The sequence below is a fragment of the Triturus cristatus genome, chromosome 9, assembly GCF_964204655.1.
Source record: "Triturus cristatus chromosome 9, aTriCri1.1, whole genome shotgun sequence".
Taxonomy (NCBI): domain Eukaryota; kingdom Metazoa; phylum Chordata; class Amphibia; order Caudata; family Salamandridae; genus Triturus; species Triturus cristatus.
Window position 1 is genome coordinate 339,531,409 of NC_140592.1, and position 26,555 is coordinate 339,557,963.

Sequence of the window (26,555 nt, forward strand, 5' to 3'; positions counted from 1 at the left end):
TAGTGGTGGACGACTTCTCATGATACCCCGAAGTGGAGTTCCTGTCCTCGACAGCCGCATCTGAAGTAATTCCCAAGTTGGAAAAGGTAATCGCCACCCACGGCCTCATTGGGGAGCTGCGCACGGACAATGGTCCCCCATTCAATGGCACCGAGATAGCAGAATGCCTGCAGTCACACAGTATCAAGCACCGACGCATAACCCCGAGGTGGCCTCAAGCTAACGGGGAAGTCGAGAGACTGATGAGAACTCTCAACAAGACCATCCAGATCGCACTGGCGGACGGCCAGGGCATAGAGTTAGCCCTCTATCAGTTCCTACGGGAGTACAGGTTGACGCCCCACTGCACCACGGGGGTTTCTACAAGCCGCCTCTGTTTTGGCAGAACAGTCACCGATACTATCCCACACCATCCCAGGTGGGCGTCAGCACCGACCCCGCCTAACCGGTCCATGGAGCACAGGACAAGAACCAACCACGAAGCATCCCGGAAGAGGAGAGCTGCTGACAGCCCCATCCAAGTGGGTGACCGAGTGCTGGTGAAAGACTGCCATCCAGGGGGAAAGTTCCGTCTGCCCTTCGAGATGGATCCCTGGACGGTCACAAGAGTCAGCGGAACCCTGATCACGGCGTTCAGGAATGGAGAAGAGGTCACGAGGAATGTGTCGTTCTTTAAGAAAGTCTCAGATGAAGGAGAGGAAGAGCTTCCCGGGCGAGAAGACTACCGGTCAGTGGCATCCCCGAGTCCCAGAGAGGCCACGGCAGGAGAGACTCCCTGCAGGACGGAAGACGCAGAGAGCGCCTCGACAACACCAGCCCAAGGAGAGCGGGAGTCGCAAGGAACACCGAGCCGCCCCAGCCTGGCGGGTACAGACTGTTCTGAGGACATGTTTCCAACCCCTCCAGAAGGGCGCAGCCAGAGCAGGTACCACCTACGTCCATGCCCGCAGCCATCCCAGAGGTACCAGGACTTTGTGGCCCGCTGTCAGCTCCCGAAGCGGAAGTGAGCTGCACCAAGACCAAGTAAGACTGTTCCTTTTGTTTGTTCAGGAAACCTGCAGAGACTGAGTTTGAGACTGTAAAAAGAAATGTTGTGTCGCTAAGCCTAATGTTTGTTTAGTTTTTTGCATTTGTGGGTAAAGGAGGAATGTAGTGTTGTGGTTTGTGGACCCGACCATTATCCCGGGGGTCCCTGGCTTTAGGGAAAGTAACCTCCCCCCCTGAGCGTGCCCACCGTGGACGTGCCTGACGTCCACGCTAGAAGCATGTGGTGTTAAGTAATAAATAGCCCGGAGTGCTGGGCGTGGCGAGCAGTGTTCTAGCAACTACTCAAGGACACGTGTGGCATCCACAATTATTCCTAGGCTCCAGGTCACGATATTACATTCACAGGCTCACAAAAGAGGCAACAGCAACAACAAGGTATGACTCCTGCATTCTGCTTTTAAAGTCCCGCCCGAGTGGGCATGGCGCTCCCGCGCATTGCCCTGTAGTACTTGCAGTCATACACCATTATTTCCCATGTGGGTGCCGCCGGTCAACCAGATAAAATTCATAAAAAACCCCAGTGGGTCGATGCGTGATGGGAGCTGCTGCACACTGTCAATACGATGTCTCTCAATAAGCAAGCCCCTTGTTCCAACAGCGTTACCTTGTTAGATCCGCTAGGCTGGCTAGCGAAACACGTCAGGCTGTTATTACCACGACACGTGCAGGGACACTGACACTCTGCAGTCTTCAATAAATGAATGGAATTAACCCCTTGTGAGTGGTGTCTTCAAGGTCAACCTTCTTTTTGTGATATATATATTTTCTCCAAAACAAGATTTGCCCATTGAGGAGACGCCACACCTTTTAATTGAGGCAAACACAGTTCGGCAACAATGAAATCTCCCCCTCCATGGTTGCAAAGCCCTACGTGTTTCGAACACTCCTGTGTTCTTGGTCACGGGCACAGTAGAGACGTACGTAACGGCAGTTCAAAGGAGCCCTTGATAAATGTAACAAGTACCGCCCTGGTGGGCGTAGGCCGTAAGGCCTGCTGGTATTTGTGGTTCCCTTGTGAATAAATCGCCCAAGTGGGTGCCGCGTTGTCCCAAAATTCACTGAAGAAATGTTACCCAAGTGGGTTGGGCGGAAGCTGCAATTTTTGCCCAACTGTCCTTCACATGCCAATCAACATGGCACTTCTGTCCCTCAGTGTTCGAACTTTCCAAACACCAGGTCCGCATCGCTCGCAGCAGGGCGTCTCCGCGACCTGTGCCAGGCCGCATTACATCCAAAACAAGATTTGCCCATTGAGGAGACGCCACACGACAGAAGATAAACACCTTTTAATTGAGGCAAACACAGTTCGGCAAAAATGAAATCTCCCCCTCCATGGTTGCAAAGCCCTACGCGTTTCGAACACTCCTGTGTTCTTGGTCACGGGCACAGTAGAGACGTACGTAACGGCAGTTCAAAGGAGCCCTTGATAAATGTAACAAGTCCCGCCCTGGTGGGCGTAGGCCGCATGGCCTGCTGGTATTTGTGGTTCCCTTGTGAATAAATCTCCCAAGTGGGTGCCGCGTTGTCCCAAAAACAGGATGGCGGGCTGAAGATTTTACTGGCGAGGTGACCGGAGGCTCTATGCAGTCATGAACAAAGCGCTGTTAGGCGGAACCCATACAGGGTAATATTTCAACGTGAGGACTTCAAGTCCCAGAAACTCGATGACATCACGTTCCCATAAGAGGGCGATATAATGGAAATGAGGGACTTTTCTCCCACGTATCTGCCAGCAGTTACCGACCCGTGAACAAGGAGCAGGAGCTTCGAAATGCGTAGGGTCTGAATGAAATGTCTGGGAACGGAGCTGGTAATTGAATAAATGATAACCCTGCTGCACTAGCTGAGTTGCCTGCCATCGGTTGCGCCTTCAGGGACAGTTTTGGAAGAATATATATATATATATATATATATATATATATATATATATATATATATATAAACAAAATCAACATTAAAGATGAATTTAGCTTGCAATTGTCACAAGGAATTATACTGCTTTCCTACACTAAGACAACTACCAAACGACCATCGTGGTCCTCATTTCCCAAACAGATGTTTTCATAATGAAGTATCTGAGCTATTGATAATGAATAATTGTCGTTCCCTTTATACTGCAAAATCAACTCTGCTTTAATTGTGTTATCAAACACACATGTTATGTTTATGCATGTATGGTCTTCAGTGCTAGCCAGAATAATAAAATAAGGCCCCTACTTATTTAGTTTCTTTGTATATCCTGCTGAGTTTCTGTGATGATCCTACCAAATGTGTATCATTTTTGTCATGCTTCCCCAAATCTGTTTGTGTGTCTGTTCCGGATTTGTATATCGTACTGATTTGCTTTACGGATGTTTTTCGAATTTTCAGATTTTGTTATGGTGTTTTCCTTAATTAAAGATTAAACCTGCATGCTTACTTTGTAAACAAGTAACCGTAAAAAAAAAAATGGCAAATAAGATTTAGGCAGGGTGATAGCACACTTTTTAAGAAACTGTGTTCTTTTGCTTTGCCATCACAGGACGACATGGTCTAGGATCAGTTAACTGACAAACATAGCTTGATCTCTTAAGATACTGGATTATATGCTGGTGCATCTCTACTGCTCTACTCCATACACGAACGGTGGCAGGGTATATTTACTGCACAAACGACCTGTGTTTCTTATAAATAGATCAACAAATATTCAATGTAATTAATAATCAGTCAATGCCCACCTCCCGAAACCAGCTACCTATTGTGGTTTCAACTACAACATGAAAGCACATAAATTGAGAGAGGCATTGATACACAAACAAACATTTCGTAGGTTTTAATCCCACAGATGATGGAGAACAATGATAACCTGGAAAAGTCAGTCTTTCACTAGGAGGTATTGTTGATCCTTTTATTCATTTATTAAGTACACAACAATCAACGCGTTTCACCCATTGTGGGCTTCTTCAGGGCAACGAATTAGTTAATACAGTCCAGAAAGGGAATTCCAAATGATGTGAGGCCAGTTAGGTCGGCACTTTTTAATCGTATTAGATCTCAGTCGCAGAGGTCTAAGAAAAACAGGGCAAAGATCTGATAAACAATTAAAGCACTTGTGGTAAAAACATAAAACGTGCTACCACGTGTGAAATTTCAGAAGCAATGAGTACCTGATAAAAGTTATAGTCAATGTGCAAAAAGACCGTAGTCAAGTTCCCATTCGAGGGACAGGGCGTATGGGCGCTCAGTCGCCAGCCTTATCACACGGCCATCCGGCAAACTCAGGTCACTTCAAATGTTTGTGTCACTTACTGCCCCAGTAAAGCTAATTAAGGATTGCTTAAATTGGTTCTGGTATTAAACGACATTAAAGGAACTCAAGTGATTCACTTGATTCCCCTTCAAACAGTATTATCAGGGAGTTTATTTTCACAACACATGTGGGCACAGACTTTCAATTCGGAAGCTGAGCTGGTATATCCTTAAATGCCACCTTGTTCAAAACTTCTCCGTACAACGGGCATCTACGGCCCACTCTAAAATGTTAGACTTTCTGTCTTCATGCCGCTTCCATTTAGTAGGTTAATTATGAACACCTCTTCCTGCCTCCTAAAGATATTCTATGAGGCAACTGAACGTGGTGGCTTATATATCAGTAGATGTTTTTGGTGCCTGGCATGGAAAACTGGTCTGAATAATAAGTACCTTAGTTTCAAGTACTAATTAGCATACTTCTAACACCAGCAGAAAAAACCTTCACATGTCCTTTGGTCAAGCAACGCAATCACAGAAGATCATATAACCTGAAATGAGATGGAAAGCACAGGAAATTACTGTATGTCTTCTGACAAAGTTGACCTCAGTGAGACAGTAAATGACCTGTTTTTCTCCATTTAAGCAAAGGCATCTCTTCTTCCTTTGACTCCAGAAGGTCAGGCAGTCTGAATCAATGGTTACTTTGAGGCGATGGTGAGCAAGATGAGGCAGTTGTATATGTTCCTCTGTTGGACTTGGGTTACTTGCTCTTTTTGTTTCATTGGTCCCACCGAGCCTCTGGTAACTTGAAAGCAGTACAGCAGACTGAAATCTGGTTAAGGGAGAAAACTGAAGGCCTCAACATTGCTTTGAATTGTATAGAAAAGGAAATCGTGCTAATATTTTAAAGTTTAGAATTGTCTTTTTGATTGTTCTAGCAAAATGCTACAACTGAGGCAGTGGAAATATTTAAAATTAAAATGCCACCAATCTCCAACACTTCTTTTAGTTCAGGCCTCTTTACAGGTTTAAACAGCCTCACTGAGCAGAATTCATTGTTAATTATACACTGTGCTCCATAAAGGATGGCTTGACCTCATATGGCCTTCATTTTCACCCTGAATTATGATTCCAGGAAGACTTAGCTCTGCAAACCAACCTTCTAAAAGTTCTTTTTTGTTTAACTGATGTTTTTGCCATCCATTGCTTCCTTGCCAACCCTTGGGCAAAGCTATGGATTCTAAAGATATTAGTGCAGCTGTACTGTGTGTGAATGCTCTTTACCTTGTTTACATGAGTTGCATTTCCCTTGGCACATTTCAAAGCCAATCCCTTTTTACCACTCACAGATCCTTGGCAACAGTGTAGGTCATTGCACTGTAAATTAACCCACTGCATTCTGTAGGCCATGTGGCACATCTCTTCAAATTATGGATTTCTTCTTACTTTTAGAAGATGTTTCAGCATACCTTTCAGCTCCTACAGCAAAGCCCTAGTTTAGATATTTACCCTCAAACATAAATGCTCTTAGGTTATCACATCAATGGCTTGTGCTTTCCATACATGATGCTGTCATCTCCTTTCCGAACAAGGACAGACTTCATCCGTTTTTACAGGAGTCACTCTTCTTTCCTAAAAAATTAACTCCACACTTTAGAATTTTCAGCTTTGATCTTGGCAATTCTCAAGCTGTCGGGAATGAACCTGTGAAATGGTTTATAGGCTGTGTTCACTATTATCAAATCCCACTTTGCATAGTAATCTGTATGTTGACACTGGCACTCCATAGTTTTGTTTGTCGTTTTTTGTAATTGTGTTTCTTTATGGTAGATATATGCAGTGCCCTGCTCTGCGTAAGGCACAACTAGGTGCTAACTAGTACATGGGGCCATCGGGGTTAGTCTTTAAAATGTACAGCTCGGTTAGTTGTGCTCTTGAGTGCCAATGTTGGTCCTGTCCAACAGCCCCTGAGTAAATGTATTGGAGTTAATAAGCAGAGGTGTTTTCACCCAGAAATGTTGGTTGACCATCGTTAGTGAAATTTGCCTCCTTCTTCGATAGGATGACGCACGGCAGCTGTTCGCACTGGCAAGCACCGCAGAGGAACAGGGAATCATGCCCGACGACCTCTCCAACGTGATCCGGCGACTGTGGGCAGACAGCGGCGTCCAGGTCTGCTTCAACCGCTCCCGAGAGTACCAGCTCAATGACTCTGCTGCATAGTGAGTAGCCGCTCTAGCTCCTCTTTCCAGTACCTTGTCTCCACTTTATGGTCAAGGCCAGACTTGTGGACTTGCTTTCGCTCCAAAGGCGCAGTCGAAGGGATACATATGTTCTTACCTGTCCGCATACTCACTGTACTGATTCCCTGTAAGGCATTGGTGTTATCATCAGCAGGTGGCAGGCAGGGACACAGGAGTTATAAGGTAAAGGAAGACCAAGTTATGCGGCAGAGGTGAGAACATTGTGCAGCAAATTCTGTGATATTAGCTATTTTTACTTTTAAATTCTCCCTGCTACAAAAGGGATCCTAATGTTATAGAAAATAGGTTCTTAGTAAGGTAACCTGTAGATTCACCAGATTCTGTTGAATTGTTATTCTCCAAGAGTGATTGAATTCCTCCTGAAGGAAGCACACACTACTATTATACTAACTTATTCCTCTACCTTCAAGAGTCAAGTAGTTTGTGTAAAATACAAACGTTGCTGCATTTAGAAGAAATGAAGCCTGCATAAGCATGCTTCTTTTAATAAAAGGTTTACCTCCTATATGTTGTGTATTCCAGTTATGTTTTAACCCTCGTCTTCTGCTTTGAGCTTACTCTGTATACATGCCATAAGGCTTCTGAATGCGAATTTTTTCAATAAGACCCATCCCCGCAGGGCCGTGTGTACTATAATATATTTATAGTGTTCGTTTCTCCCTAGGAGGTACTCTAAGATTTGTGACATAATATCTTGTAAAGAGATGCAAAATGCTTGGCATTCTTCCAAACAGTGGGTGCTCCTTTTAAATGTCTATTTGCAGAATGGTATCTGTGACATGGTATCTGCTGAAGACATGAATTTGCTTAAAATGTAAAAATAATTTTTCATGACAAATAATCCATCTTCCAATCCTGACTTAATGACACATAAATATGTTAGTTTTTATTTCCAAGTGCAGTCAAAAGCCTTTCCCTTAATTAATTGATTAATGATATTACCACCACATGAGTAGAATTATGCGCTCTTTAAAGCCTGAAAACAGCAGTCAACAGCTACAAAGTGACCCTTTCATTTTTACAACGTGTATGTCAGCCTCATGGAGGTCTTGTTGGGTGTTTTAGTATCTTTTGATCTATTGGAGCTTGATTTTTTTTTTTATTATTGGAATTTGCAAAGCAGATTGTATGTTATATGGCTACTGTGGCAAATCTAAAATTAAGTTGGCATGCCACAGTGATGCCATTTCTGTAGTAGGGGATCTCTGTGTATAGTCATAATCTATGAATAATCCCCGCCCATGTGCGGGGACCCCGGAGCAATCAAAAATATCTCTTAAGCTGTCCCGCATTTGCAAACCTGCAAAGACACTTAAGAGACAGACAAAATAATACAGCCTAATCACCACAAGGCTGCACTGGCCAGCACTTCCTCTGAAGTGAACACAAAAGCCAAAATAAAGTTGAAATGTCATTTTTATTCACATTTGACATGTTCCTTTATTATCACACACTCCCTTCACCAAAATGCCTTTAAACAATAGAGAGGAAGGGGTGGACAGACAAGCCCTATAGGCGGTCATTATGTGTCTGCTAAAGGGATACCGTGCCTTTAAGAAACTCTCCAGAGACCCCCGGTATCCCAGGATGCACAGCCAACACAAGTTACTTTCAGTTCTTTTTTCCGGCTCCTGCTAACAGGACCCTGGAGCTTGAGCTCTACCCTTTTGGGTGGTTTAATTGATTAAAATCGGATTTTTTGGATTAAAAGTGGTTTCATTCGACGTCTAAAGCCTTTGTCTACTACTGCCTGCAATCTGGAGCAGTTTTGGCCCACTCTCAGCATGGCTTTATTCGATAAATGCCCTGAGTGTGGGAGGAAGAAGGCTAAGACGGACCCACATGAGGTGTGTATCCTCTGCTTGTCGCCCTCACATGTCCCAGCTGCCTGTGACATCTGCAGCACCTTTTCGAAAAGGACCCTGAGGGACAGGGAGAAGACTCGCCTTCAGGGACAGGAGATGCAGAGGACCGGTGGGACTTCAGGGCATGGAGGGTCCCATTCCCCCTCCTCCGCCCATGCTTCAGCCCCTGGAGGGACCTCCGGGCAGAGCAAGGAGCAGAGACGGCGCCTACCGGCTGGTAGGTCGCGTTCGACGTCGAAGGCGACGACGTCGACGGCGAGAGAGAAGGCACCGGTATGTTCGCCGTCGATCCAGGGCTCTGGGTCGCGGCAGCCTCGGCGTTCGACGTCCAGGGAGGGGCCGGCGAGACCCAGGACCGGGTCGCCGTCGCAGGTGTCACGGTCGACGTCCACAACACATCGACGTCGTACCGAGCCCCATGGACTTCACTCGGCGCCGTCTACCCACGGCTCGACGCTGACGGAGTCGACGCCGAGATCCCGGCGCCCGCCGTCGAGGCGGAGGCGGTCGACGCCGAGACACAGGTCGACGTCAAGACATCAACGATCGACGTCGAGACATCAACGATCGACGTCGAGACATCAACGATCGGCGTCGAGATACCAACGATCGACGTCCAGATACCAACGATCGACGTCAAGATCGCAGCGGTCGACGCCGAGACACCGGCGGTCGACGTCGAGGAGGCAGTCGACGTCGAGGCAGACACCCCGGCGACGGCGCTCAAGGCGGGGTTCGACGCCGAGGAGGCATGGGTCGACGTCGAGGAGACTTGGTTCGACGTCGAGAGAACGATCGACTGCGGGGCGGCACTCGTCGTCGAGGGCGAAGAGACGCCGGTCGAGGTCTACGTACAGTTCGACGTCCCAGACATCGGGGAATACGTCCTCGGTGATTACGATCTCCAGTCGGGGATCGGGGAGGCGCGGACGTTCGCCTTCGGTGGCTTCCACGCGGGACAGGCCCGCCAAGAAGAGGAGAGTGGCCGCGAGCCCGGACAATGATGATGGGGGCTCTCCGGCTAGAAGTGATGGGGCTTCAGATCATCTGACCCCGCTGCGTACCCAGCGGCCGCCTTTGCCTCCGGTGCCCGACCTTCCACCGGCGCCTCCACCGGTGCCTGCCCTGCCTCCTCCTCCTCCGCCTCCTCCTCTTCCTCCTCTTCCTCCTCCTCCGCCTCCTCCGCTGCCTCTGCCCGTGCCTCAGCTGCCTGCTTCGCCACCGCAGCCACCGCCTCCTCCCCCGAGGGTTCCTCACCGGGAGAGATCTCGCTCTCGCCCTCGCAGGCGATCACGGAGTAGGCGCAGATCCTCCACTCGCTCTGGACATGGTCGACGGAGGTATCGGTCTCGGTCCAGAGGGTCGATGGGCACGTACTCTTCTGGGGCTGGCAGGTATTCGCCCTCGCTGTCGGAGACGCCTCCTACCCGCGTCTCTCCAGTGGATGACATTGCCACGTTCCAGGAGGTGTTGCTGAGAGGGGCTGCGAAGTTGGGGATATCAGTGACTACCCCTATTCCCACTACTTCTGTGATTTTTGAGACTTTGCATAAAGTACATCTGTCGCGCCCCCTCCTCCCGCTGGTCCCAGGGCTGGAGGAACCTGCGATGGAGGTGTTCTTAACGCCGGCCGTGGTGAAGCCGGCGCCCTCGAGACTGTCAAAGAAGTACAGGGCCCCTGACTCGGATCCGGCGTTCCTCAGAGTGGACCCCCCACCGGATTCTGTTATCGTGGCGGCGGCTCGTAAGCAACACTCTACGACGCCTTCCTCCACGGCTCCCCCGGATAAGGAGAGTCGCAAAATGGACTCCTTGGGGAGGAGGATGTGCTCCACGTCGGCTACTACGATGAAGGCCGCTAGCGCCTCCGCTCTGTTGGGGCGCTATGACAGGTCTCTTTGGGACTCCTTGCAACAGTTCGCGGCCTCCCTGCCCAGAGACAAGAGGGAGGATTTTCAAGAGGTGCTGAACGAGGGCATGATGGTCTCTAATCAGATCATCAGTGCGGCGGGGGACGTGTCGCTGCTGGCGGCCCATGGGTACTGCCACGGCATACATATGAGGAGGCATTCCTGGCTGCGGCTGACTCCGCTCAAGCCGGAAGCGCAGCAGAAGATCGCCAATCTACCATTCTCTGGCACGACGCTATTCGGGTCACATGCGGATGACGAGATGGCCCGCATGAAGGCTGAGGCGGAAACTCTGAAGGCGGTGGGGCTGGAGCGGCCTAAGGAGCAGAGGAGGTCCTTCCGTTCCTCGGGCAGGCGCTACACCAAGCAGAGGGGCCAAGGGCGTCAGTCGGGCCCCCAGCAACAGCCCCAGCAACAGCAGCAGTACCAGAGGCAGCCCTTTCAGAAGCGCCAGAGGGGCAGAGGCCAGCATCAGTCCTCGGCGGGGAACAAAGGCCCGGCCGGGTCGAAGCCCTGAAAAGTTACTTCCCCCTCATCCGTTACCCGCTCCGGTGGGGGGAAGTATTCAACACTACCTGGCAGAGTGGAGGACAATAACACAGGACAAGTGGGTGCTGAATATTGTTTGCAATGGCTACTGTCTTCGTTTCACCAGTTCGCCTCCACAGATTCCACCAGTGCGCTCCTCCAACATGGTGCGGGAGCTCCAGCGGGAGGCGGACGTTCTGTTAAAAAAGAAGGCGATAGAAGCTGTTCCTTTGAAGCAAAAAGGAAAAGGTCTCTACTCACGGTTCTTTCTCGTAAGAAAAAAAGACAAGAACGAGTTCAGGCCTATTCTGGATCTGCGTCAAGCAAACAGGTGGATCCGCCGAGAAAAGTTCCGTATGTTGTCCCTGCATCAGATTTACCCTCAGTTGCATCGAGGAGACTGGCTGTGCGCCATAGATCTGCAGGACGCTTACTTTCATGTGCCGATCGCACCAAAGCATCGCAAGTTCCTGAGGTTTCTGGTAGGCAACAACCATTACCAGTATTCCGTACTCCCGTTTGGCTTGAAGTCTGCACCACGGACGTTCTCCAAGTGCATGGCAGTGGTCGCGGCACACCTGCGGAGGACCAAGGTGTTTGTGTACCCTTACCTGGACGACTGGTTGATCAAAGCGTCCACTTATCAGGAAGCCCAGTGCCATTTCAACAGGACGGCGGCTTTGCTTCACCGTCTGGGGCTGCACATCAACATGACGAAGTCAGTGCCGATCCCTGTGCAGTGTCTCCAGTACTTGGGGGCTTCAGTCAATACCTTGACCGCAAGCGTGTGTCCTTCGGAGGAGAGACGCTTATCGATCCGTGGGAAGGCTCTGCATCTCATCTCAGCCCGCTCTCCTACGGTGAGGACGGTGTCTTCATTACTGGGGTCGATGGCTTCTTGCATCTTCCTCACCCCCAATGCACGTCTGCATATGAGGCCCCTGCAGGAATGTCTGGAGGATCAATGGGACCAGAGGAGGGGGCGTTGGGAGGACAAGATCCAGTTGTCTCAGCACGCTCGGCAGTCTCTGAAATGGTGGTGTTCCCCAGAGAATGTCTGCAAGGGGACTCCTTTTCACAAGGACATTCCGGCCCAGACCATAGTGACCGATGCGTCTCTCCAGGGCTGGGGAGCGCATTCGGGCCCTCTTCAGATTCAGGGGATATGGTCGCAGATGGAGACGACCTACCATATCAACTTTTTGGAAGTCAGAGCAGTACACTTGGCCTTGAAGGCGTTCCATCCCTCCTTCAGGACGTCCTCCCTGCTGGTTCAGACGGACAATACTACGACCATGTATTACCTCAACAAGCAGGGGGGCTCCCGGTCACGCACCCTGTCTCGGGAGGCACAGGCGATCTGGAACTGGCTGGTGGCCAGGAATCTGACGATCACGGCGACCCACCTGCCGGGAGTGCAGAATGCCCAAGCAGACGCGCTCAGCAGACTCGTTCAGGAGAACCACGAGTGGGTGCTAAACGACGACGTGCTAAGAGACGTCTTCGCAGAATGGGGCACTCCGGATATAGATCTGTTCGCTACGGCAGAAAACGGCAAATGCCGCGACTTCGCGTCCAGGTACTACCAACCAGGGACGCTGGGGAATGCACTATGGATCAGCTGGTCCAACAGCTTTCTCTACGCCTTTCCACCCATTCCCCTGATTCCGGCGGTGCTGATCAAGCTGTCGCAATCCAGAGCCAGAATGATCCTGATTGCTCCGGAGTGGCCGAGACAATGGTGGTTCACCGACCTTCTTCACCGGTCTGTTCTGCCACACCGGCGCCTGCCGTGCCGGCCGGACCTTCTCACGAAGTTCGGAGGGCAGATGGTTCACCCCAATCTCTCGTCCTTGAGTTTGGCAGCATGGCTCCTGAGCTAGTGCAGTATGGACACTTGAACCTGCCTCAGGACTGTATGGAGATCTTGAAAGAGGCTAAGAGACCGTCTACGAGGACTTCCTACGCCTATAAGTGGAAGAGATTCTGCTTATGGTGCAAGGCGAAGGACTTTGACCCTACATCCTGTAAAGAAGACGTTATTTTGCCTTATCTGCTGCAGTTAGCTCAGTCTGGGCTTAATTTTCAATCTATTAAGGTTCATCTCGCAGCTCTGACTGCGTATAGGAAGGGCCCTTCTCAAACCTCATTTTTTCAAATCCCTGTGATTAAGGATTTTTTGGAGGGTTTGCGTAAGGTGTTTCCCCCTGTTAGAAGGCCTTCTCCACCTTGGGAATTGAATGTGGTGTTATCTAGATTGATGAGGGAGCCTTTTGAACCTATCCATAAGGCTTCGTTGCAGCATTTGTCTTGGAAGGCTGCCTTCCTTGTAGCCATTACATCGGCCAGGAGGGTGAGTGAGATTCAGGCTCTGTGTTGCCAAGAGCCGTATACTGTTTTCCATGCTTCTAAAGTAGTGATGCGTACCCATCCTAAATTTTTGCCTAAGGTGATATCAGATTTCCATGTGAATCAGATGATAACTTTGCCTACGTTTTTTCAGCATCCTTCCTCTCCGGCGGAGAGGTCTCTGCATTCACTTGATGTGCGTAGGGTGTTGAAATTCTACCTGGATAAGACAAAAGATATCCGCAGGTCGGATCAACTGTTTGTTAATTATGGTTCGGTAAGAACTGGTTTAGCTACCTCAAAGCAGTCCATTTCCAGATGGATTGTTTCCTGTATTCAGCTTTGTTACCAAAAAGCTAATAAAACATTAGGGGGTAAGCCTACGGCACATTCGACTAGAGGCAAGGCGGCTACCACCGCTTTGCTTAGGAATGTTCCCATTGCTGACATTTGTAAGGCTGCCACCTGGAAGTCGGTCCATACGTTTACAAAGCATTACTGCCTGGACTCTGATGCTAGGGCAGATGCGCAGGTTGGACAGGCTTCGCTAAGGAATTTGTTTGCACAGTGATTTGTTGGTGTTGGTCTTACTCCACCGCTTCTTGTTGGTTGGGATGGGCTTGCCATTCTATTCATAGATTATGACTATACACAGAGATCCCCTACTACAGAAGGAGTAGTTTCTTACCTGTAACTCCAGTTCTGTAGTAGGGGTATCTCTGTTATAGTCATAAGCGACCCTCCCTCCTCCCCGGTGGAGTAACCTGACGGTATCAGGCCTGTTGTTATACACCTTCAAAAAGAACTGAAAGTAACTTGTGTTGGCTGTGCATCCTGGGATACCGGGGGTCTCTGGAGAGTTTCTTAAAGGCACGGTATCCCTTTAGCAGACACATAATGACAGCCTATAGGGCTTGTCTGTCCACCCCTTCCTCTCTATTGTTTAAAGGGATTTTGGTGAAGGGAGTGTGTGATAATAAAGGAACATGTCAAATGTGAATAAAAATGACATTTCAACTTTATTTTGGCTTTTGTGTTCACTTCAGAGGAAGTGCTGGCCAGTGCAGCCTTGTGGTGATTAGGCTGTATTATTTTGTCTGTCTCTTAAGTGTCTTTGCAGGTTTGCAAATGCGGGACAGCTTAAGAGATATTTTTGATTGCTCCGGGGTCCCCGCACATGGGCGGGGATTATTCATAGATTATGACTATAACAGAGATACCCCTACTACAGAACTGGAGTTACAGGTAAGAAACTACTCCTTCAGGGTGTAGGCCCATTTTGGAACTCTCAAGGGAGGTGAATAGGGTGAGGCTAGGTACACTACAACATTATTACCCTTGCGGCAAAGATAGGGATTTCTGATCAGATTTGTTGAGCACACAGAACGTTTATAAATATATGTTTAGAGTACAAATCGTTAGCCAGATAGTGGAACTAATACAACATGTCGGCAGTAAACCATGTACATTGCTTTTCCAAGACAAATGCATGCTACTCAGGGGCTCCATGTGGTAAGTGACTTTTCACAAGGGTGTAGGGCAGAAGGGTGTCCCCAACCGTGATAATTGCTAGGAATGACCACTGTCTCGCTTACTGTTACTGAAAGAAATGCTTACGGAAAGCACAAAGGGTTTCCTTCAGGTTACTCTGAAGTTCCAGCTAGCAGGCAAGCCAAGTGAGTACTGAATTACTTTGACAGCAGTAGCTCAGTTAAATCCAGATTATATTAAGTTATGTGGGCTTCCAATCGGGTAAATGCAGCAGCAATAGGGCCGGTCATTGGATCTTCAGCAGAGGCGTTCAGGCTTGTTTGTAGTCGGGGAGTCCGGATCCAGTTGGCAGCACTCAGTTCAGTGTTCTAGAAGCAGCAACATGCTCCATGAACCATGAGGTCATCAAGTTGTTCTGCAAGTTGGAGAATGGCCCCAGGTCAGAAGTCCCGAGCTAAGGCAGTTGGGCAAGTCCCATTGACCGTCAGTCAGTTGGGCGGCCTGCTCCCCAAATTTCCATACCCTGGTCTCTACCTTTGTGCAGATGACCATCATCTTCCATGAGACTGCTCTTAAGCTGTGCATTCCTCCCTCACACAGCCAAAAAAGCAAAGAACAGCAGAGGAAGAAATGGGGGGTGGAGTGGTCCTTTGTGGACAACATCTCTCCGCTATCGTTCAATCAGCAGTATATCAAAAGAGAATGCTGGTGAATGGCTATGGATTGTCCTAACAACCGGTGCCCTGGAAGTAGTTTGAAAGAATTTGGTGTCCATGAGTTATTGCAAAACCTAGTTATTGCAAAAGCTAAGAATTCGAAGAAAGATGCAAAAAAACAAATATATATATAAGGGGTTTCCGCCTAACCAATTCTCTGGACGTCAGTTACGCAGGAAAGCCAGTTGGCAGCCCCCCTAGGTGCAACAGCAACTTAAAAAACAAGCCGCATGTTGCTACCAGTCTGGACTTGTGCAGAGAGGAACAAGGGGGGCTAAGCTCTTGCGACTTCACAGCGGGGAGACCAGCTTAGGATCTCTCATCTCAGGGGGTACACCAAAGAGGTGACCTGAAGACACACCTAATTGCAGTTTGAGGACATCCTCTGTATCGTGGGACCACAAACTTTGCAAAAAGATTGGGTGCTTTAGGGGTAAAGGGAACATGGCAAGATGAAACGCCTTCAAGGACCTGTCTGGGACTTCCATCCTTAAACACATATTTTACAACATAGGTGCAATCTAAGGGATTTAGGCTTTGTTCGCATCATAGATAAAGGTAAAGTTTATAGGGTTATATAGCTTTATACATCTGACACTTTATCCTCCAGCATAAGCTCAGTCTCTCGTTCACATGATGGACATTCTCTACATTATTCATCTGATTTTACAATATTTTATTTCATGGTTCTTCACTAAATTATCCTGCTTTAACATGCGCCACCTGAGGCCCGGCCAGCCGACATTTGGCATTGCCCTTCCAAAGATTATTACAGTACAAGCAAATGATGGACAGAATGCTGAACAAATCAAACATTCATACCCATTCACAGATCTGTATTAAATACATCATTTGTTTGCACGCCACGCCATTCCAGTTTGGACCCAGTCATATGCAAATCAGTCTTGGCCCTGCTCCCCATGGGAACAGTCCAACCCGAACTGCTAAGCCAGGTCCTCCCCGGGCCAGACACAAGCCTTCTAGGACCAGTTTCGGGGTATCACCCCTCATCAGCCAGGCCAGCTTGAATCCAGTGGCGTAGCGAGCATGGGACCCACTTCTGGGCATACCCATCCCACTTAGGGTGAATGTTTTTGCATTTGCCTCTTAAGCTAATTGGCCTCAAATTAACAGTTTGTTCTCAGAACAGTGTAAGTGCTTCGCAGTGTCGGGACACCTGTGCTGGTACCCTGCCCATGCTGTTTGAGCTAGGCCTGTACAGCAGCGAGGGGAGAGGGAAGAAGTGGAGAAAGAAAAAGAGCAGGTGGGGGGCCATGTAAGGTGTGTGAAAGGGGGCGAGGGAATATAAGGGAGAGCAGGAAGTGAATGGCGAGAGGAAGGAGTGGAGGGCAGAAGTGGAGACGATCAAGGTGGGCAGGGGAAGGGTAGAAGGAAAAGCAGGCCGGATGAAATGGAGTGGTTAGTGGAGTGCAGAGTGGGTGAGCGGAGGGCTGAGGTATGGTTAAGGACCAAGGATGGCATAGTTCTGCCAATGCACCTCAACCCGGTCCTGCAACGCAGCCTGTCCTGCTCATCTTGTCCTGAAAATAACATGCAGCTCTGCCAAAGCGCCTCAAAACCATACCTTCTGCGCACCCAGTTCCTCCTATCCTCAAACGCAAACAACTATGACAGTGCACCCCCATCATGACCTGTAGCACCACCGGCTACTCCACGCTGGGGCACACTTGGACCTCTTCCAGTGTACCTCAGTCCTTACCTAAAGCACACCAGGCTGCTATTGTACTGAGATATGCATACAGCTCTGCCAATGTACCCTAGTGCTGTACATCAGTATCCACACCTACATCTGCATTGTGACACCCAGCTCTAATAGTGCACCTCAACTCTGTCCTGCAATAAACTCTGGCAATCCCACAGTGTGGCACTCACGACTATGGCAGTGCACTTCAGCACACCCTGCAGATTCTGAAGTGAGGCTAACAAATATGACTGCCCAAGCTCCTCGTAACTGTACTTGCTTTACCCCTGTTCTCCAGCATAATCAACTGGGACAGGGCACCCCAATCCTGACCGGTTGCACAACCGGCACTGTGACCCCCACAGCTCGTCTAGTGCACCTCAACTCTGGATATTAGCGAACCCTGAGAATCCTGCACTTTAGTGCTCATGAAATGAAAAAATGGAAATAAAATTAGTAAAGCGCAACTAATACCTTGGGTTGTCTAGGCGCTAATTTTCCAGAAGCTGCAGCACATCTCCGGGGAGAGGATGTGGTCTGAGGGCTAGAGCTGCCGACTTTGGTGCTGGAAACCAAGGTTCGAGCCTCGGGGTCGCGCCCACATCCTGTGATTCTGGGCAAATCACTTAATCTCCCCGTACCTAACAAAAACAAGCATTGGAAATGCAATAGGTCCGCATTTGTTGGAGCTGGAGGTGACCGAGTGACTGCTTCTGGGTGGATGGAGTTGCTTACAGTCACTGCCCTTTAAAGCTAGCTAGCCCGCTACTGTGAGTTCATCAAACTTAATGCTAGGTTTTCTTATGTTATGTTACGCTACGTTATGCAATGCTGTGTTTTGTTATGCTATGCTAAGTTTTGTTTTGTTATGCTATGCTATGTTTTGTTATGCTATGATATGCTTTGTTTTGTTATCCTGTTTTGTTGTGTTTTGTTATGCTATGCTATGTTGTTTTGTTATGCTATACTGTGTTTTGTTGTTTTGTTATGCTGTTTTGTTGTTTTGCTATGCTATGTTTTGTTATGTTTTGTTGTTATGCTATGTTATGCTGTTTTGTTATGCTATGTTTTATTATTCTATGTGTTATGCTATGTGTTGTTATGCTATGTGTTGTTATGCTATGTGTTGTTATGCTATGTGTTGTTATGCTATGTGTTGTTATGCTATGTGTTGTTATGCTATGTGTTGGTATGCTATGTGTTGGTATGCTATGTGTTGGTATGCTATGTGTTGGTATGCTATGTGTTGGTATGCTATGTGTTGGTATGTTTTGTTTTGCTATGTTTTGTTTTGCTATGTTTTGTTGTGTTTTGTTTTGTTATGCTATGTTATGCTATGGTGTGTTATGCTATGTTTTGTTGTGTTTTCCTATGCTTTGTTTTGCAATGCTATGCTTTGTTTTGTTGTGTTATGCGATGTTTTGTTATGCGATGTTTTGTTATGCTATGCTATGCTTTGTTATGCTATGCTTTGTTATGGTATGTTTTGTTTTGTTATGCTATGCTATGTTGTGTTTTGTTATGCTATGTTTTGTTGTGCTTTGCTATGTTTTGGTATTTTACTATGCTATGCTTTGTTTTGTTATGCTATGTTGTGTTTTGTTCTTCTGTGCAATATTTTGTTATGCAATGCGTTATGCTATGCTATGCTTTGTTATGCTATGCTTTGTTATACTATGCTATGCTTTGTTATGCTATGCTATGTTTTGGTGTTTTTTGTTATGCTATGTTTTGTTTTGCTATGCTATGTTTTGTTGTGCTTTGCTATGCTATGCTATGTTTTGTTTTGTTGTGTTATTCTATGTTTTGTTATGCTATGATTTGTGTTGTGTTGTGCTAGGCTGTGTTATGTTGTGTTAGGCTAGGCTGTGTTGTGTTTTATGTTAAGTTTTGTTATGTTATACTATGTTATGCTATACTATGTTATGCTATACTGTGTTATGTTGTGTTAGGCTAGGCTATATTTTGTTATGTTTTAAGTTATGTTATGCAATGGTATGCAATGCTAGGCTATGTTTTGTTATGTTATGTAATGGTATGTTATGTTAGGCTATGTTTTGTTATGTTTTGCTATTTTATGTTGTATTAGGCTAGGCTATGTGATGTGAAATGCTTTTGTAAAGTATGCCCACACCCACAGGGCCTCATGGCACCAAACAGCAGAAACTGCAGGGTTATTGTATTTTAAAAGTATACACATTGGGTTGATCTCTTGAAAATAGCCATTTCTTGAGTTTTCTAAGGGTTGGGGCAGGAGTGGGCTAAGGCAGAACGGGGCCTGCCACCCATCCGAATTGTCTGTTTGTTGGTACTGTGAGAAAGAGAGCATCATAAGGGATACATGTAATAGTCGAACAGCCAAAAAGGCGTGCCCTGCATGTAAAGCTTTACCTTTTAACAACATACCGTAGTGTAGACATTTTTTTGCAAGACAAACAGGCGATTCCCCGATGCTGATACAGACATCCCAAAGGCTTTCTTTAGAATTTGTTTTTTTAATTCTTAGCACAGAAAAATAATCCTCCGATTGGAATCTGCGTGACAGAAAGGCAACGTGATCCGCATGATGGTAACAGTGAGGAAATGGAGGTACAATACAGTGAAACAGATCCAGTGATTTACCAGATACCCTCGGCTGCCTCTCAAAGGCAGTACATAGAAATGTGAATGCAAAAGCTGCATATTACTGTGTACACAGCACTACAATACTAATCCTCCTTGTCAATGCAGGTTTTGTAAAACGTGTCGTATCACTTGCATGCAAAAATGTCTACTGGTGCCTAACCAAAATGTAGGTTTTTGTAAGCTTGTACTATTTGTAGAAGGTGTCTTTTTATATCACGTGTTTATGCCACAGAGCAGAAAGGTAAGACATGTCACATCACCAAACAATGCTTGCCTGCAACCCAAGCCTATTGTCTCATTGAGCTGCGCGTGCAGTCCGCATTCGAGTCAATGTGAGCCATCATTAATGCAAGGAGACATTCGATACTTTTGGAATGCACGTGCTACAACTTGAAAGCTCGGTTCATGTGCTCCATTGATTGCAACTGATACTTGCGAGTATTTAACGTGCTGACGGATGAGTACTTTTGTGATCTGGAATCCAAGCCAATACGTCATCAGTGCACAACTGCATTTAGGTATGACGGGAAATGTAATTGCTGCCTCAGCAGGAAAACACAGTCTGCCGGGATCCCTCTGTCCTCCCCGTGACCCCATGCGCCTCTGAGCTCTGTGCCTGCTTCACAGCTGTCTTGAAGACTTTTCTTATCAAGCAGATAAGATAAGTCTTCACAACAGCCCTGAAGCAGGCGAGCCAGTCCGGGCGGGCCGGAACTAAAAGCCAAAAGGAGGCAACCCAGAAACCTCATTTCCAATGGCAGACCACCGTTTACCATAAAGCCGCCTTCTGAAATCTCCTTCATCGCAAGAGTCTTGCAGAGCGTTGCTGTGCAACGCTACGTGAGACCTAAAGAAAAATGAATGTGTCCTTGAGTAACGTAACTGGTGCTCATGTAAAGCGTTCCAATACCTTTTGGGTCGAGTTTGTGCTATATAAATCTGCAAAAAAAGATATCTAGGGACAGGTCCATGATTTACTGGTTGAAGTCCCAGTCCGGCCAGTGCACCTTAGTCCTGTTCTTCAGCAGAGCCATCTAATCCTGCACTTCTGCTCCTGCTCTGGCCCGTAACCTTTAGTCCAGCCTGGGACCCACATACAGCTTTGAAAGGGCACCCTGGCCCTGTCCTGCAGCACAAACTGATATCAAACACTGATCCACACACACACAGCTCTGCTGGTGCACCTCCACCTGGAGGAGCCCTGCCGCCTGTCCACTGAGAATCCCTCCGATCTCTCCCAATGCACCCCAGTCCTGCTCCACAGGCTCCCTGCTACTACTGCACTGAGCATGGCGGCTCTTCCAGTGCACGTCATTCTTGCCCTTGAGCCCCCTAGTATTCTTGCACAGGGACTCACACCCAGCTCTTTCTATGCACCTTTATCCTGTCCTGCAGCCCTGTGCGAATCCTACATGTATGCTCACCCAGAGCTATGCCGGTGCCTCTCTATCCTGCCCTAGAGCAGAACATGAACTCATACACAGCTCTGTCAATGCCCCTCACTCGTGACTTGCGTTCCACCATGCTATCCAGGATTAAGACCTTCTGACGCCCCCAGCTCTCCCAGTAGAAGTCTTGATATTTCATGACTGAGCCACAGCTCTGCCAGTGACCCTCCATTCAGAGCTGGAGTTCATCATGCCCTCCATTAAGACAATTTACCAGCTCTTATGCCCCTCAATTCTACACTTTTCCTGCAGCTCCTGCCACTGCTCAGAGCTTGACCAGTGTCCCCAAGTTCTTTTTTTAAACTTTGAGTTTATTTAGAATACTTAACAGCAGTTGATAATGATAAAGGAAATAGTAACGAAATACAACACCATTTTAAAATTTGAAATACATTGTATAGTGTAGTCATGAGGATATAAATGAAACATACGTCATACGTTGTTAAGCAATTAGAATGAATGATACCATTAAGGGATGTATAAAGTGGAAAGGAAGGCAGTAGTAGAAAAATATAGACATATCATAAAGATGAAAAGCATTATACAAATAAAAAGGTCATTCTGTGGGTAAAGACAGAGAGGTATTGTACATACTGGTGTAAGGTGGTTCCCGTGCTTCAGCAGGAATACACATGCCTTTAATTGCACATACACTAGACTGGGACACAAAATAAGTAATTAGGAGCCATAAGAGATCTCTTTTTATAGCTGAGGAAAAGGGAGAAACATAATTAGTATCTGGTCTATGGTTAAAACCTACAGCGTACCACCAGGATTGGAAAGTAACATTGTGAGCATGTTTCCAATTAGATGTTGGTAGGTGAAAGGCATCAGCCAGTCGCAAGTCTAGCAGCCAGTCGCAAGTCTAGCAGCCAGTCGCAAGTCTAGCAGCCAGTCGCAAGTCTAGCAGCCAGTCGCAAGTCTAGCAGCCAGTCGCAAGTCTAGCAGCCAGTCGCAAGTCTAGCAGCCAGTCGCAAGTCTAGCAGCCAGTCGCAAGTCTAGCAACCAGTGCTCCTTCGTTCATATCTGCAGGCCTGCTCCTCCTCCAGCAGCGACATCCACGTTATGCCCTGCCACGCGTCTCAACTCTGACTTGTAGCACCCTCGGCCATCCCATGCTATTCCTGCACTGAAACCGCACACCCTGCTCTGGTGTCAGCATTTTTCTCTGTGTCCTTCCACAGAGATGCTAAAGCCATGGCTATAGTCTGAATTGTGTTTGGCTCTGGACAGTTTGCCATGAGGCTTACAACCTCACAAAATGTTAATAACCAGCCCTACCCACCCACTCACCCCCAGAAAGAGAGCTATTTAAAGAAATAGCTACTTGGATGATGGCAATACATATGTTCCCACAGCAGACTGTTCCTAGCAGGGTCGGCATTAGGTCAGTGCGACCGGTGCAGCTGCACTGGGCGCTGACGTCAGGGGGTGGGGGTTGCTGTGTTTAGCAATATCTTATGATCGGAGAGATGAGGGGCACTTTTGCCCGGTGGTAGTGAGAGAATCCGAGGAGGCGGTCATAGGGTGTGGAGGGCGCCAAAAGTGATTGTCGCCCCGGACGCTACCAGTGCTTAAGCCAGCCCTGGTACCTAGCATGTGGGAACTCTTTCGAAGTCTTATGGGCCTGTCCCTCGGCACATACTGCTCCTTCCCTAAAGCCCCCCAGATAGTTTAATGCTGCACTCCGCAGCCTTACAATCTGAAACAAGGACTCTGAATAAGTGTAGCTTTAGAACAAATTGATGTTAATATGATTTCATATTTTAAAGCTTGTAAACCCTTGTACCTGTTTAATACCAAAGATCACTTTGGCTTTTGTTTTGTGGTACGTAAACCACTCAGCTGTCCCTTGGGGGACTCGGAATACTGAAAAATAAAGTAATATTGAACTAATTTACCCTTATGAAGCAAGGAAATGTGCAAAGTTCAGCTCAACCTTTTAAATGTGATTCAAAGAAATATGTATTTGCATATGAAACTGGCAACAGTGGGTGAGCCGAGTGACAGCTTGGGGGTGAGGGGTGAGTGCCCTGTGAAAGAAGGGGCACTGCAAGTCAAGAAGTAGCAACAAAACTAAGAAGTTCTGAGAGAAAGGAGGAAAGAAAGTTGGGTTTATTTATATTTTGCTGCTACTTTCTCAGAGAGAAAGAAGGGAGAAATTGAAAAAGAGAGAGAAAAAAGTGCTAAGGAGAGAAATGATGATATTAGGGGAATTGGGTGTGGTGTTCCACAATCACTTACCATATTTAAGTGCATCCTCTGTGTCCAACTCGTAATGAAAAGTTGTCTCGCTCCCCTGAAGATACCAATCCACTGGTATTAACTTCATGGTACGGATGGGCAGAATTACCCTACAAATTATTGTCTCCCATTTCTAATCGGCCACATAATGGGGAAAAGTCTGGAGTTGGCTTGTGTGCTTCTAGTAGATTATCAGAATATCCCTTGCACGGTCCTGCACCCTGTCAGCCTGAGCTTTGTTACAGTGCCTGTGAGTGGTCAGCATTTATTTACATGGTAGACTGGGAGGGACAAGTTACAATACCTGAGGTGTACTGCTCAATATAGGTTAAGAAACATGTTCATCTTTACTGAAACGAATAGGGAGGAATGTGATCACACCCTAAACCTGCTGGCTCTAAATGTCTTTGATGTAGCAGTCCAAATAAAAAAAAAAATAGCTTGGTAGGGTTAATGGCCAGTCCTCCCCAGCATACATGGAACTACATAGACCAGAATGCACAGTGCTCCTGGCTATAAATCCAGGACTGGCTGTAAGTGTTAGTCATAAAATACATAGCCACTTGTCAGCTGTGCTATTGCATTATTGCAACACACACCCATGCCAAAACATATTCAATGTGTACTGCAACATTTTTTATTATTTTTTAACTTGAGGTAATCCAACAGCCCCACCCGTCTGATCCTTTCCTTCATGTTCTCATTACTGTGTGACATGCCCCGTAAATAAATACTCTTGGCTGCGGTCCTGCTTCTAATAGATGCTAATTGCCACTGGAGGGGAGAGGCTGGCTGGAGAATTCTTTGATTAGCGCGTCCCTTCTCCCTGCAGCCTAGTGGAGCTGCAGATTTGTTTTTATAAAGTTAGACAGGGTGCTTGCTAACTCAGGGCTGTGTGCGAATAAAATGCAAGGTGGTTGGTGTATTTGCTGGTCCTCTTCTCTGTCTAAAGTGGTCCTGGCATGGGGTTTAGTCGGTAGAAGTGGTGGTTGTTGGTGTTTGCTTGTAGTGTTTTTACTGTGTAGGCCCCAAACCGTGTCCACTGCTGTATTCGTCGATCAGCTTGCATTGATGTTTGTCAGCTACACTCAGGGTCAGTATTACTGCAACGCTGGCCCCTAAGGTCAGACTCTTGGGGCATTGCGTTGGTCCCCAATGCCATAGCTCCCCTTACGTGGGGCATTGTGGGAAGACCGCATTACTCAAGTTTATCTGTAACACTGAAGCCTTTTACAGTGTTGGTGATTGATATGTGCTTGCAAAGCCTTCTTTCATTAACGCCTGAACATATCTTAGTTGTATTTTCTTTGTATTTATAATCAGCTTCCCAATGTAAGGTTTACTGGTACTCGTTTCTGAAGTCATTGTGGTTTCCACCATCCTAGAACGTGTTGCGACTATGATTGTGTGAGGCCTGTCAAGAGCGAGTGTTGTGCCCTCTCCTTTGTAGAAAGTGAAACCTTTGGAAAAATAAGGGTTAACCACTCTTTTTGATCTTTTAGGGACCTTCTATTTCCACATACACTAGTTTAAAGGTTTTAAGGCTTAGCTAGGATTCTGAAGGTAGTGAGGGAAACAATTCAATACCTTGAGGTTTGCCGCAGTTTCCTTGAGAAGGGATGTCCAAATTTAGTCCACAAGAGCCCGATCCATGCCAGATTTTTAGGATAGCCCTTGAATCTGTAACTGATTACTATTAACTTAACTGCATGGAAATGTATCCCCTATAGTGTAATTCATCTGCAGCAGATGGTGCTGCTGCATTTTTCGTACATCGGGTCCTTGTTTCCACAGGAGAGGTGGTCCACAAAAGTGTCCTGTATCTCCACTCCAGCTCAGTACCCCTAACTTGTCCTTTGCTGATACTTGCAATAATTCTAATGGCTCAGGGTAGCATTCCAACCCATCGTTCTTTTGCCCACCATGCCCCCTCAGTTTGGACCCAATCCTAAGCAAATTACTCTTGACCCTGCTCCAATAGCATCAGTCCATCCCGAACTTCCAAGCCAGGTCTTCCTTGAATTGCAACGCAAGCAACCCAAGACCAGTTTTACGCTGATTGGGACTTGTCAGACGTGTGTAGCTCGGTTCCAGTGGCACAGTGAGCACAGGATTCATGTCTGGGCATACCCATGCCACGTAAGGTGGTACATCAAACACAAAGTGATAGGAGGAGTGCTTACAATACGTCTAGCTACTGGCAATCGTACTGGAAAGCACTCTAACCCATTGTATTCTTGCCCACCATGCCGCCTCAGTTTGGACCCAGCCATATGCAGATCAGTCTCTGCAACACCGCTTTCTGAAACTTCTGTTAAGAAAAGAACGCTTGTTAAAAGTTGGGAAGCTGGAAAGATCTTCTATATATGCTACTGCTTGTTTTAAGTTTACATAGTTCAGTCCCATCCACTACTTTCAAGGATGTGTTGATCACTTTAGTCCAGTAGGGGGGTCCTGATTTCCAAGTAGAAAACCAGTAATATAGCCAAGTTGGTTAGTATGGTTTTGATCACTTCCCTTACATTGATCTCTCTGATAAAAATCCGTACCTCAAGGGATTTCGTAACTGGTAGCTTTATGGCAGTGAGAAGAAAGTTTGTGTATTAAGGTGGGTTGCGCATTGGTGCAAACTGACTACTGTGCTAGATCCTAATTAGGGAACCATTGTTTATGTAAGACAGCCTTGTGTACCCCTTAGTAGGGGTAGCAATACGACCACATAACTTTCTTTTTAATTATTTTTTTTAATTGGTAACAGTAACAGTGGAAACCTCTCTTAGCCATACAATGTACATAAAATAGCAATAGATATTATAAAGTAAATGGGTATAGCATTCTTTAGCAAATAAATCAGTCGGTTGCATCTTCACAGGAATAGAGTCTACAATTGTGGGTGATAGGCAAAGAGTCAAAGCAGCTGTGCGTGTAGTAGGGCAGGGAGATCTTGTGGTGTGCGTGTGACAATAGTGGGCACAGGACAAGGGTAGGGCAGGAGAAGAGCAGCAGCATGGGACACAGAGGGGGGAGGACTGCATGGCGGCCTGGTTAAAGGTATCACACATCACAGGATTTGGTGATTCACATGGACAGCTAGCTAGCGTTAGGACCATCCAGCAGAACGGGTATATTACTAGA

General features: G+C 47.0%; 1 protein-coding gene across 1 annotated transcript in view; it reads left to right on the forward strand.

The window, feature by feature from the left end:
- Nucleotides 1-26,555, forward strand: part of GNAI2 (G protein subunit alpha i2) — a 462,902-nt gene that overhangs the window by 327,217 nt on the left and 109,130 nt on the right. Inside the window, exon 4 of the mRNA XM_085625085.1 lies at nucleotides 6,340-6,500. Coding sequence (XP_085481211.1) covers nucleotides 6,340-6,500 — 161 coding nt within the window. The remainder of the gene's footprint in view (nucleotides 1-6,339; nucleotides 6,501-26,555) is intronic.